This window comes from Hypanus sabinus, chromosome 4 (assembly GCF_030144855.1).
Source record: "Hypanus sabinus isolate sHypSab1 chromosome 4, sHypSab1.hap1, whole genome shotgun sequence".
NCBI classification, from domain to species: Eukaryota; Metazoa; Chordata; class Chondrichthyes; order Myliobatiformes; family Dasyatidae; genus Hypanus; species Hypanus sabinus.
Genome location: NC_082709.1, coordinates 14,227,909 through 14,242,681, shown reverse-complemented (window position 1 = coordinate 14,242,681; position 14,773 = coordinate 14,227,909). Strand labels below are relative to the sequence as shown.

Here is a 14,773-nt window from a genome sequence, read left to right as displayed (position 1 = left end):
GTCTTTGGAAAGAAAGTAGATGTTCTGATTTCTTTGCCCTCTGCAGAGAGATGTAAACCCCCTGCTCATAAAGAAAAGGGGAAAAGTTTTCTCAACTCCTGAAACTCTTATGACAGTATTACTTCAACTCTGTAGTTCTTAAAGCTATGCATACATTTGGGTAAGTTGCTGGCAAAGTCATCATTTTAGCCAACCCTAATTGCCTTGGAGAAATTAGCGGCAAGCTGCTTTTCTCTTGCTACAGTCACCCTATTGTAGGAATCCCTACACAGCTTTATGGCAGGACTTCAGGCTTGGGAAAGTCCAGGTAGTGCAAGAACTGCATTTCACTTTCAGACTCAATGTGCTAATGGAAGAGACGTTCAGGGGATTGCGTGCTAAATGAGGAGGCACTTTTGTGGATGATGCAAATCTTCTTGAATGTTGATTGAGCTGAGGCAAGTGGAGAATACTGCATCATGTCCTGAAAGAAGCTGGAAAGATGAGGAAGTAAACCAGTCCCTTCAGCCTCTGAAGGCATTTATGCATCTTGAATATTTAAGTTCCTGGTCAATTTGCAGGCATGGAATCAGAAGCATGATTATCGTTAAGGGCAGCCCAGCACAATCCAAGCTGATTTGATTTGACACAAAACGATGCGTTTCACTATATGTTTTGATGTACATGTGACAAATAAAGCCAATGTTTTCTTTTTTAATGACAACCACAGGACGTTACCATTACTTTCTCAGGAAGCTGAAGAATTTGACATGTCTCTGCTGATCCTCACCAATTTCTATCAATGCCCCATAGAGTAGATGCTGTCTGGGTGCGTAACAGCTTGGTATGGTTACTGTTCTGCACGACACCACGAGGAACTACAGAGAGTTGTGAACACAGCTCAACGCACCATGGAAATCACCTTCCCCTACTGAAACTCTGTCTATTTGCTGCCTAAGTGAAGCAGCCAGCATAATCAAGGACCACACCCACACTGGAGACCTTCCCTTTCCCCTCTTTCATCGAGTAGAAGATTCAAAACCCTGAAAGTACATAACATCAGCATCAAGGACACTTCTATCTGCTGTTAACACTGATAAATTTCCCTCGTGTGACAAGGAGAACTCTTGACCTCACACTCTTTCTCGTTATTCACAATTTACCTACTCATGATCTTGCACCTTGTTGTTTACCTGCACTCTGCTTATTCAGCATTGTTACTGCTTTTACCTTGTTCTACCTCAATGCACAGTGTAAAGATGTGATCCATATGGAACTCTAAAAGTATATCCTACTTCCGAAATATCAGTTCAATGCTCATTCTTCATAATATGTTCGTGCAGTTGACTTTACTGTAACCTTGCATCTCCATGCCTTACATCTGAGAGACCAAGTATTCAATGCTGATGTGCACAACTCTTACGGATGTTACCAACAGATTCATTTTCTTTTCAGAAGAGGGCCATTTATGCTTTTCACAGAAGGCAGCCACTGCTCAAAAACTGAACTGACCTGCACGTTCTCCAGCCTGTGGCAATGCATCTGCAGGTTAAGACTTATCTAGATTTAACAGACTCTTCTGAAAGTCTTGAGGCAAGTGTAACAAATGATTCAGAATATTGTAAATAAAAGTCACTCTTGCAATACTGTATTAGGTTCAGGTTATATTAGCAGTGCCTACAGCTGCTATTTCTTAATTATTGCTTGGGTGGAATTGATGAAGTGACTGAAATTCTTTACTGTCACTTTCTCAGAATACACCTGGAAAATGATATTAATTAACTTTTCTCAGAGCATTTGTGTAAAACATACAAATAAAATCACAATAAAGTAATAATTCATTCTTTACAATAACCAACATTTTATGAGTTTGCTCATTAAGAGGGAATTACACCTCCAGCTCTCAATGGTAATAATAAAAAGAAAGGCAGTTGAATTAATATACTCCCATTTGCTGGTGACAAATGGTAGAACTATTTGCCTCAATCACAGCAACAATGGCATGAAAGTGAGCACGCCATGGCAGTCGCGCAAGTTTCCATGGGAATGAGGGAAAGTGGAGAAAGAGGGAGGAAACTGAGATGTTAAAATACAAGAGGAAGCAAAGTCAAAGGTAAATATAAATTTGAAGAGAGATGTAAGCAGTTCATTTGGCGGGGACGAATCTCTCCCAGCATGAAACCACGTACACATATTAATACACACATAAATCAAGTCCAGTTTATAAAATCCATGTCGCAAAGGAGAACCTTTATCCATACATGGTTCTTGATCTTATTTTCTTCATGACCTATTCCATTTTAATAAGTAGGAAAACAACAGAGGTCATAAGTCATGGCCAATTTCTAGCAGCACTACATCTCATTACATCAGCATTTGGGCGAATCACAACAGGAAGCAGTTGGTACCATTCCTTCTGGGAAGGCCCACAAATATTCTTAAATGAGAATTAAGCGCTTTTCTTATGCAAACATACAATAAATCAAAGTAATCAGTGGTGTGATAAACAATTATTTATTGATTCTAACTGTAATTATTTCTGCTGTGGGTTAGGAGTTCGAGCCCAGCCCGTGAGACTTAAGCAGGAAACTCTGGTCCTTCACCTTTAGTTAAGAATGTAACCCAGGTATATCGCGTTCCCTTATTGAGACATAAAAGGTGCAAGCACATCATTTAGACGAGGGCAGAGGATTTATGCTTTATGTTTTGGTCAAAACTTGACCTTCTATTAAAATTAATAAACAAGCTTATTTTGTCATTAAGATGAGAAAACCTGTGGAGGCTGGAAGCCCAAAGCAACACACACGAAATGCTGGAGGAGCTCAGCAGGCCAGGCAGCGTCTATGGAAAAGAATATAGTCAATGTTTCAGTCAGGACCTTTCTTTCAGTCCTGATGAAGGTCTTGGTCTGGAACATTGACTGTTTCCTCTTTTCCACAGATGCTGGCTGGCCTGATGATTTCCTCCAACATTTTTTGTATGTTGTTGTTTTGTCATTGTTCGACTGTATTTTGTGACACTTTTCTATGTATAAATTAACAGCTGTGTTTTTTGCATTACTATTGTGGGGAACAATTCAGAAGTACTCCCCAGCATCCAGGACATCTTCAAGGAGCAATGCCTCAAAAAGGCGGCATCCATCATTGAGGACACCATCAGCCAGGACGTGCTCTCTTCTCATGGTTACCATCAGGGAGGAGGTACAGGAGCCTGAAGGCACACACCCAATGATTCAAGAATAGCTTCTTCCCCTCTGCCATCACATTTCAGAATGGACATTAAACCCATGAACATTACTTCACTGCCTTTTTTCTCTCTCTCTTTATGCACTACCTACTTAATTTAACTTTTTAAAATATATATAGACTTCTTACTGTAATTCACAGTTTTATTACTATGCAGTGCATTGTACCACTGCTGCATAATGACAAATTTCGTGATATATTTCAGTGGTATTAAACCTGCTTCTGATTCTGAATCTGTTGATTTATGTTTTGTGATATTTTGAGATAATATGTTAACTTATATTAAAATAAATACTTATTTTTCTTCTTATATACAGTTGATAAGAATAAAAAGTGTGTGTATATAGTGCTTTTCATATTTGAGGGACATTCCAAAGTAATGTGCAACACTTTTTATCTTCACATTTGTCACTATGCAAAGTCGCTAGGTATGACAACACAATAAGCTCCTGTTATAGCACTGTTATGTTAACTTAATAATCTATATTTTATCTGTTCTTAATTACTAGACATTTTGTCTTGGTTGCTGGAAATAATTCTCCTACTTTCCTTTAGATAGGTCTTGTGGGATCGTTCAGGGAGCAAATGACGAGCCTTTACTTTAACATTCCAACCATGCATTACTCTCTCAGTACCGCACTGGATATTTAACGTGGATTTTGTGCTGAGGTATTCAGAATTCATATTCTAGCTGAAAGGTAAGAGTGTCTGCATTGTGCACAAGTAGATTATTAGCTTCTTCTAGCAATATGTACCAGAAGTTCTCAAACCGAGTTCCAGCTGTATTGATTTTCCCGGGAGCTCAACTGAAGCACTAGAGTGGCCTCTGAGTTTCTAACTATGGAAAATTAGGCACTGGACTTTTCTATCTGACAATCCCTGTTAGAATACCACATACAGTGATGGTGGCCAGTGGAGGATGGAACAGTGATGCTCTGATTGATCAGCCACTGGTACTTGTCACAGAGGATAAGGAACTAACAGATTGACACTAACCATTTTGATGTAAGTGCTTTCAGAAAATGAGGAAAGGTAATTTGAAAAGGTAAAAGCGAATTATAGTCCGTCAGTAAAAATATGAGAGCAATTTACATCATCCAGTTCTAAGGATGCAAACAGTGGCCCCTCAGATGAGCAATCCCAGAAATCTGACAGACTAACTCAGTAATGACAAGGTCAAAGAGACACTTACGTGCATCTTTGGAAGGCGACATATGATTTAAGCCATCTGCAGACTGCAAGGATTTTTCTTCATCAACAAATTCAAAGTTTATAATGAACATTATGACCACTCCTTCTTCGTTTTTCACAGGAATTATGTGGGTGTTGCACAAGAATGTTGATCCTAAACAATAAAAGAAAGATCAGAGATCAACTCCTTTAGAAGAAAAACCGAACAAAATTCCGAACAAATGTATAACAGAGCAAAACTTCATTGTCTAATTGCTTGGCTTCATTAATGCTAAACAACATCTGTGTAATTATTGAACTGTGTTTTAAAATATTTAACATTTTGTTAGCGACAGCAATTTTACCAAAACACTGAAAGGTATTTGTATTTGAATTTGTACTGAAAGGATTATGCTGTGAAGTCTTTCAATGGAAATTTATATCTCATTTTTCAGAAAAGAAACAATTGTCAACACATTCTGCTTCCATTCTCCATTTATTCAAAGGATCACTTCTCTGTACATGGAAATCCTGTTAATGTGCATCCGCCTTTGAGATGTATAGTGAGAATCACATTGATTGTGAGTCTGACTGAGGTGAACTAGCTCTACCAATCTCCATTCTCATTGTGAATTTCAAAGCTTTGCCTGAAGGACGTATTCATGTGACCTATCCTGTCAAAATGTAACAGCATTTATCAGGTCTGATTCAGGGTTCACGACTTTGCTCAGATGTCAATGATTTGTACGTTCTCCTTCAGGGTTAAACAGCATGAAGCATACCATTGTTTTGGGATTTGAGAGGAAACAAAAATGTTGATCTCATACTGTTGATAATAGTTTTTTAAAATCTAATTGCCAGGTCATGGAACGGTATCTTTTATCTTGTTACTTAATAATTATTGAGAGTGAAGTTTTATTTTGATCTTCCTTGCCTTACAAACAATAGTGCTTTTCAAAAATACTTATTATAAGTAAATGCTCATTGCCTGAAATCACACTCAATGATTCAGGAACAGCTTTTCCCCTCTGTCATCAGATTTCTGAATGGACATTGAACCCATGAATACTACCTCACTACTTTTGTTTGCATTACTTATTTAATTATTTAATTGAATGATTTTTATTTATATGTATATGTATGTACACACACACACACACACACACACACACACACACACACACACACACACACACACGGTAATTTACAGGGGGAAGGAAAAACTTTCTTAATGGAAAGAGAAATTGATATTCATATCTTCTGGTTGCAGGCTACCTAAATGGAAAATGAGGTATTACTAGCTTTTCAGGATATGCAGGGATGGGCAATAAATTTCAGCCCATCAAAAAAACCTGTATCTAGAGAATAATGTGAACAAGAGTAAGGAGCTGGTGGTGGACCTGAGGAGGACTAAGGCACCGGTGACCACTGTTTCCATCCAAGGGGTCAGTGTGGACATGGTGGAGGGTTACTGATACCTGGGGATACGAATGGACAATAACCTGGACTTGTCAAAGAACACTGAGGCTGTCTACAAGAAGGGTCAGAGCCGTCTCTATTTCCTGAGGAGACTGAGGTCCTTTAACATCTGCCGGACAATGCTGAGGATGTTCTACGAGTCTGTGGTGGCCAATGCTATCATGTTTGCTGTTGTGTGCTGGGGCAGCAGGCTGAGGGTAGCAGACACCAACAGAATCAACAAACTCATTTGTAAGGCCAGTGATGTTGTGGGAGTGGAACTGGACTCTCTGACGGTGGTGTCTGAAAAGAAGATGCTGTCCAAGTTGCATGCCATCTTGGACAATGTCTCCCATCCACTCCATAATGTACTGGTTAGGCACAGGAGTACATTCAGCCAGAGACTCATTCCACCAAGATGTAACACTGAGCATCAAGGGAAGTCATTCCTGCCTGTGGCCATCAAACTTTACAACTCCTCCCTCGGAGTGTCAGACACCCTGAGCCAATAGGCTGGTCCTGGACTTATTTCCACTGGGCATGATCAACATTATTATTTAATTATTTATGGTTTTGTATTGCTATATTTCTTCACTATTCTTGGTTGGTGTGGTCTTAACGAAACCCAATTTCCCTCGGGATCAATAAAACATGTCTGTCTGTCTGTCTAAAGAGAGAGGTAGCACAGTATCTTAGTGGTTAGCACAATGTTGTACAGAATCAGCCACCTGGGTTCAATTCCCATCATGCCTGTAATCCGTTGCATATTCTTCCTGGGACCGCTTGGGTTTCCTCTGGGTGCTCCAGTTTCCTCCCACAGTTCAGGGACGTACCGGTTGGTAGGTTAATTGGTCATTGTAAATTGTCCTGAGGTTAGGCTAGAATTAACTTGGGGGATGACTGGGTGGCACAGTTTGAAGGGCCAGGAGGGTCTATTCCACACTGTATCACAATAAATAAATGGTTCCATTCACATCATGTGAATTGTTTGTGTAAGTCTGCCAGCAGATTTTTCAAGTTGTTACAATAAGTCCAAGTTAAAATAAATCTAAATTCCTTTAACAGTCTGCCTGCATATTTAGCTCACAGTATTTCCAAATGTAAAATAATTTGAGCTTTAAATAATGTCTCTCTAAACAATGTAATTTTGCTCAGATGATTTATACAGTTTAGGATGGTGGTGAGTATTGGTATTTCGATGATGATTCATCTGGTGATTGAAACTACTGGAAGCATTTTGCACTTTAACTAGCTAAGTATGTGAATCATTCTGATGTATTGGTAATTTGGTCTTACAAAATTTTTAAAAATTGGTGATTATTTTCCCTTATGTATGTTGTGAAGATTTATTTTATAGAGTCATGGAATCTTATACATGAAAACAGGTCCTTCAGCATGATTGGTCCATGCCAAACAAGATGCCCCTCCAAGATAGTCCCATTTGCTGTGCTTGGTGCATGTCCCTCTAAACCAGAGTGTTAGAGCATATTCTGCAGTTAGGGTACATTGCAAATATTTATATCACCAGCAACCAATCTACAAGCATGAATGTGGATAGTAGATTGGATTTAAAATGCAGCCCTGAACAATAATTTCCCTAGAGCTGTGGAATAGAGTTGATTGCAAACTAAACATCTTGGGTGTCTGGAGTGTGGGTGCGAAGAAGGAGGTGTATGAAAACTATATGTAATTCAAAGGAAGCATTGTAGATGCATTGTAACTATAGATTTGTCCTGCTGTTACCTTTGATCGTTAACATATAAAAATGACATGTAATATTGGATCTGGAAGCGTCTTCCTCCAAGAGTGTCCCATTTTTTTGAATAAAACACTTCTGTATCCGCTAGCTTCATTATTTCTCCAGTGACATTGCTCATATCATAACACAGGAGTTCCCAACCTTTTTTATGCCAAGGATCCTGACCATTAACTGAATGGTCCATGGACCCAGGCTCTAAACCCCTCCTATTGAAGTACCATTTCCACTGTCTTTTTAAAGTTATTATTGTCCTTGCCTCAATCATTTCCTCTGAAAGCTCATGCTATATACATATCACTCTCTGTGTAAAAAAGCTGCTCATTAAGTTCCTATTAAATTGCGGCGCCACATTAGCGCAGTGGTTAGCTCATCACTATTGCAGCTCAGGGTGTGGAATTCAGCATTCAATTCCGATGTCAGCTGTAAGAAGCTTGCTCATCCTCCTGGTGAAGTGTGTGAGATTTCTCTGGGTGCTCTGGTTTCTTCCCGCTGTCCAAAGATGTCCTAGTTAGTAGGTTAATTGGTCATTATAACTTGTCCTGTGATTAGGCTAGGGTTAAATTGGGGGTTGCTGGGCAGCATGGCATAAGGGGCTAGAGGGGCCTATTCACGGCGTATCAAAATAAATAAATAAATAAAATCATTGTCTCCCCCCCACCCCCTAAATCTATGCACACTATTTCTTGATTCCCTAATCCAAGGGTAAAGAATGAATGCATTCACCTGTCTATGCTCCTTATGACTTTATGCAGCTCTGTAAGGTCACCTCTCAGTCTCCTGCACCCCAAGGACGCAAGTCCTAGCCTATCCAACTACTCCTTATAACTCAGAGCTCTTCATAACTCAGGAGTCTGTACATTCTCCCCTTGACCACTTGTGTTTCTCCGGATGCTCCAGTTTCCTCCCACAGACCGGAAATGTACGGGTTGTGCTTGGTAAATTGTGAACATGCTATGTTGCTCTGGAAGCATGGCAACACATACAGGCAGCCCTCAGCACATCCCCGATGCATGTGATACATTTCACTCTATATTTCAATGAAAATGTGACAAATCAAGATCATCTTATCTTCATCAGTCCCTCAAGTCCTGCCAACACATTTGTACATCTTTTCTGCACTCTTTCCAGTTTGGTAATATCTTTCTTATAGCTTTTTAATTTCTTATAGATGTCAAAAAGTGAACACAACCCAAAGATGTATGGGTTAGGGCTGTAAGTTGTGGTCATGCTATGTCGGCGCCGGATGCACAGTATCAGTTGCGGACGGCCCTCAGCACATCCTTGGACTGTGTTGGTTGTCGACTCAAATGACTCATTTCACATGTTTTGATGTACATGTGAAAAATAAAGCCAGCGAAGAACATGGTGAAGAGCTGAACTGGTAGATATAGAGTAAAAGTATAGTGTGTGTGTATGTATGTGCGTATGTGTGTGTGTAGGGGACCAGCTATCAGATAGTGTTAGGTAGTTTGGTGAGACAGTGACACCGGTTATGAAAGACCATTAGGACCATTTGGGACACAACAGAGGAGCATATAAACTCATTTGGTAGTATGAGTAGACTCACTCTAGTAGATATGCATCTTCTTTACTGCAATTGCTGCAGTCTGCAGCTTGTAATTTCCCTTTTAAGGATGTACTTTTGCACCAACTAAACAATCTGGCGCTTTTGTGATCTACTGGGGGATTCAGCAAACTAGACTCTCGAGAGTGCAGGTATGACTGGGGCAACCGTCGCTGGGGTTGGATGTTGTGTTAAGGCCTGATAGCGGAAGACACTGTTGTCTCCGTTATAACAGGCTGATTAAAGTGTTGCTAAGAATGTAATCATTGAGGATGAGAGTTGAAAGTGAACAGGTACTTAGCAATGTCTGCCTGCACTTGACCAGTCTCTCTCTTCTCTCTACTCCCGTCGTGGGGGAGGTGCAGGAGGTTTGTGTCCCACTCTGTCAGATTTGGAAGCAGTTGTTGTCCTGGACGGGCTTCACACCTCAGTGCTGAACAGGCTCCGTGTTTGTGGACTCACTTTCAGGATCTCTGCAGTTCATGTCACATATGTTTTAATTTACCTTTTTTTAAACTATTTGCGCAATTTGTCCTCTTTTGCAAGTTGGATAATGTGGTGGTCTTGTTCTGTGTGTTTTTTAGTGAATTCTATTGTGTCTCTGCGGTAAGCCATGCATAACTGTCTGGACACACCCCTCTGCTGACTGCTCCTGTGGCTCCTCCCACAGACCCCTGGATAAAGGTGATTGGAGGCACTGCTCCCCCCACAGTCCAGGGCAGTCATCCGGCATGGACGTGCCCCGTTTTACTGCTAATAAAAGCCTTTCAGTATTCACTCTACTTCCAGTCTTTTGGTGTTATTGATAGTCCATCAGTTTCTTTGTTTGGTGGCTGCCTGCAGGAAGATGAATCTGAAGGTTGTATATGGTATACATACTTTGATAATAAATTTGGCCTTGGAATTTTACCCAGACACACTTGGTGGAATGGCACCTATTGCGGTCAGACAATGAAGGGCCATAAATCCTGCTGCTGCTGACCTTGAATACTACAATTCACAGACTCTTCACTTCTGGGGAGAAGCAGAGCGTTTTGTTTTGCTTATGAAAACATAGAATTCTGGTGTAAGCTCTAAGAAATGATTGAAATTCATTAGATACATCCCGTCCGGTCCCGGTGACTTATCCAACTTGATGCTTTCCAAAAGCTCCAGCACATCCTCTTTCTTAATATCTACATGTTCAAGCTTTTCAGTCTGCTGCAAGTCATCTCTACAATCTCCAAGATCCTTTTCTGTAGTGAATACTGAAGCAAAGTATTTAATAAGTACCTCTGCCATCTTCTCTGGTTCCGTACACACTTTTCCACTGTCACACTTGATTGGTCCTATTCTCTCATGTCTTATCCTCTTGCTCTTCACATATTTGCTTAATGCTGAGAGGTTTTCTTTAATCCTGTCCACCAAGGCCTTCTCATGGCCCCTTCAGGCTCTCCTAATTTCCTTCCTAAGCTCCTTCCTGCTAGCCTTATAATCTTCTAGATCTCTAACGTTACCTAGGTTTTTGAACCTTTTATAAGCTCTTCTTTTCTTCTTGACTAGATTTAAAACAACCTTTGTACAACACTGTTCCTGTACCCTACCATCCTTTATGTCTCATTGGAATGTGTCTATGCAGAACCTCTGAAATTTTGCCTCATTTCTTCTGTACATTTCCCTGAGAACATCTGTTTCCAATTTATGCTTCCAAGTTTGTATGAACACCATACTTATTTTCAAATTCTTAAAATTCATGGCATATATCTGTACCATGTACTTTGCCACAGGTGGTCCTGAGCCTGGCTGAGAAGGGAGGAGGGTTAGGCATGGAGCTAACAACCCCACTGAGATATACAGAAACACCAACAGAAGCTCCAAAGTCCTCATCCTGGAAGAAGAAAGATCTTCAAAGATGGGCTACATCTGGTGCAACTTGAAAGTCTGGCCCAGGATAGGGGACTCTGGCAAGCTGCTGTCAATGCCCTATGCCCCAGTAACGTGATGGGCTTAACCAACCACTGACCATTTATACCAAGGTCCTGGAATTTGCAAACAGAAGAATTATATTAAGGGAGCAGACAATGTGATAGAAGGGAGGAAGAACGCAGAACAAGAAAAAAAGTTGAAATAATGTTGCTAATAGATCTATTGCATAGAAGATTAATGTGAAGTTTGGTTCACACACTACGCTCATGTTCAAATCAGTTCCAAATACTGGGATGAAAGTCATCTCTCTGTTAACTACAGTGACTCGATAAGTTATATTCAAGCATGCTTTCCTTCAACATTACTCTTCAGCTGAGCACAATTGGACTCAACACGCTCTTGAAATTAATTATTTATGGTACTCAGCGGTTTTATTTTGTTCTAAGTGGAATAATTGGTATGTTTTAATTGGACTTGTGCATAAATTGACACAGTTTACATGATTTATTTCATATCCAACATCTTGGGGGCCTATAAGAATTTTATTAAGATTCAGAGGAATCATTTAATGTTTCTTTTTGCATAAATGCTGCCTGATCTGCTGATATTTTCTGGCATTTTCCGTTTTAATTCTTACTAAGATTTGGTTTCATTGCACTGAACCTAGGCAATACCTTGTGACCAATAGCACTTTTTACTCTCTCTTAATATCTAAAATGATTGTTTAATTTTTTTTTAAAAATGAGTAAGTGATTTTAAAATGTTGATGCTTCTAGGAAAATATATATTAACTTAAAAATTGTTTAACTGCTACAAATTAATCAAAATCATTAATAACAACTAAAATAATATTAAAAATACAAATCACTTATCTTTTTAATGAAACCTGGTGACTGTGCTTAATTGCTTATGTCTGACAACAAAAAAAAACTAAAGACCCTGATGAGTGTGACTAGAAATAGAGATCATTCGTTTAAGGGGAATCTGAGGGGGAATCTCTTCTTCTCTTAGGGGGAAGCACAAGTGTGAAACAAGCTATCTGGGGAAATGGTAGACGTGGGCTTTATTGTAACAGTAGAGAGAAATTTGGATAGATACATGGATGGGAGAGGTCCGGAGGGCGATGGTCTGGGTGTTGGTAGATAGGACTGGGCTGACACGGTCTGATGGTTCAGTAAGCTGCAAAATATTCCTGAACACAAAAGTACACTGCAGATGCTGTGGTCTAAGCAACACGTACAACACGCTGGAGGAACTCAGCGCTTGGGGTTTCTCCGGAGTGCAATACTTTCCTTTCACATCCCAAGGACCCCCTGATAGGTGAGTGAAAGAAGAATTGGGGAGAGGTAATAGGAATAGATTACACGTTATAAGTGGGGAATGCTTATGGACATTGGCTTGAGGGGCTAAATTGCCTCCTATATCATAAGTAAAAATATTTTTTAAAAATTAGCTTGAAGGATGATTGTTGAGGAAAATTGTCCCTACTATTGTTTAAACATTTCTTTCTATTCTGATTCTGAAAAGGAGTAATAATAACAGGGTTGTTGTGATGGGAGATTTTAATCTCCCAAATATTGATTGGCGTCTGCCTAGAGTGAGGGGTTTAGATGGGGTGGAGTTTGTTAGGTGTGTTCAGGAAAGTTTCTTGACACAGTATGGAGATAAGCCTACAAGAAGAGAGGCTGTACTTGATCTGGTATTGGGAAATGAACCTGAAAAGGTGTCAGGACTCTCAGTGGGTAAGTATTTTGGAGATAGTCATCACAATTCTATCTCCTTTACCAGAGCATTGGAGAGGGATAGGAACAGACAAGTTAGGGAAATGTTTAATTGGAGTATGGGGAAATATAAGGCTATCAGGCAGGAACTTGGAAGCACAAATTGGAAACGCTTGTTCTCAGGGAAACGTATGGAAGAAATGTGGCAAATGTTTGGGGTTTGCGTAGGGTTCCGAGTAGGTACGTTCCAGTGAGACATGGAAAGGATGGTAGGGTACAAGATCCATGGTATACAAAAGAAGAAAAGAAGAGCTTGAGGTTGGAATTAAACAATAGACGATTCACTGTGGTCATTAATCCACAACGAAAATGGCAGATGCAGACCAATCAAAGAAGAAGTGTAGACAGTAAAGTTTGGAGTCTCTGAAATATAGATTGGTACCAGTAGCAAGTAACTAACAGCAGCCAATGTCTCTGTTGTGTGAAAAAAACATTTTTTTTCAAATGAGGCAATGAAACAGACCAGGCTCCTTGAAAATTTGAACAGAATACACCTTAATAAAGCAAACAAGAGCTTGGCTTTTCTCAGTCATGGCAGGGAAACTTTCGGAAATGGAAAACAGTTCAAAACATGTTTGCCAGCATTTCACAACAAAATTATTTGATTTTTTGAACTTCATACAATGTTTCATGGCTCATCGATAAGCCTGGAAAGCTTCATACAATTGGAGAAGAACTGAGACTGCCAGCAGTAAGGGAGGTTCTGTGTATGGTTTTGCAAAAGTCACCAGAGCAAATAATTGAAGCAATTTTGCTCAGTAATAACTATGTTCAAAGACAAACAGATTAAGTGTCTGATAATGTGGAAGAGACATTGTGCAACATACTTAGGACAATGAACTTTGCTCTGCAGTCAGATAAGTCAACTTTGCCAGGCAATGAATCTTTGCCTCTTGGTTATAATAGACAATAGACAATAGGTGCAGAAGTAGACCATTTGGCCCTTCAAGCCTGCACCGCCATTCTGAGATCATGGCTGATCATCTACTATCAATACCCTGTTCCTGCCTTGTCCCCATATCCCTTGATTCCCCTATCCATAAGATACCTATCTAGCTCCTTCTTGAAAGCATCCAGAGAATTGGCCTCCACTGCCTTCTGAGGCGGTGCATTCCAGACACCCACAACTCTCTGGGAGAAGAAGTTTTTCTTTAACTCTGTCCTAAATGACCTACCCCTTATTCTCAAACCATGCCCTCTGGTACTGGACTCTCTCAGCATCTGAAACATATTTCCTGCCTCTATCTTGTCCAATCCCTTAATAATCTTATATGTTGCAATCAGATCCCCCCTCAATCTCCTTAATTCCAGCGTGTACAAGCTCAGTCTCTCTAACCTCACTGCATAAGACAGTCCAGACATCCCAGGAATTAACCTCGTGAATCTACGCTGCACTTCCTCTACAACCAGGATGTCCTTCCTTAACCCTGGAGACCAAAACTGTACACAATACTCCAGGTGTGGTCTCACCAGGGCCCTGTACAAATGCAAAAGGATTTCCTTGCTCTTGTACTCATTTCCCTTTGTAATAAAGCCCAACATTCTATTAGCCTTCTTCACTGCCTGCTGCACTTGCTCATTCACCTTCAGTGACTGATGAACAAGGACTCCTAGATCTCTTTGTATTTCTCCCTTACCTAACTCTACACCGTTCAGATAATAATCTGCCTTCCTGTTCTTACTCCCAAAGTGGATAACCTCACACTTATTCACATTAAATGTCATCTGCCAAGTATCTGCCCACTCACTCAGCCTATCCAAGTCACCCTGAATTCTCCTAACATCCTCATCACATGTCACACTGCCACCCAGCTTAGTATCATCAGCGAACTTGCTGATGTTATTCTTAATAACATCCAGGGTTATGTTCACTTCATGAAGCATGAAAGTATGGTTTAAGTTTTGCAAAGGG

General features: G+C 40.1%; 1 protein-coding gene across 1 annotated transcript in view; it reads right to left on the bottom strand.

Moving 5' to 3' along the window:
• LOC132392425 (potassium voltage-gated channel subfamily H member 7-like) overlaps window positions 1-14,773 on the bottom strand; it is a 529,705-nt gene that overhangs the window by 223,401 nt on the left and 291,531 nt on the right. The window contains exon 3 of the mRNA XM_059966250.1: window positions 4,413-4,569. Within this exon, the coding sequence (XP_059822233.1) occupies window positions 4,413-4,569 (157 nt within the window). The remainder of the gene's footprint in view (window positions 1-4,412; window positions 4,570-14,773) is intronic.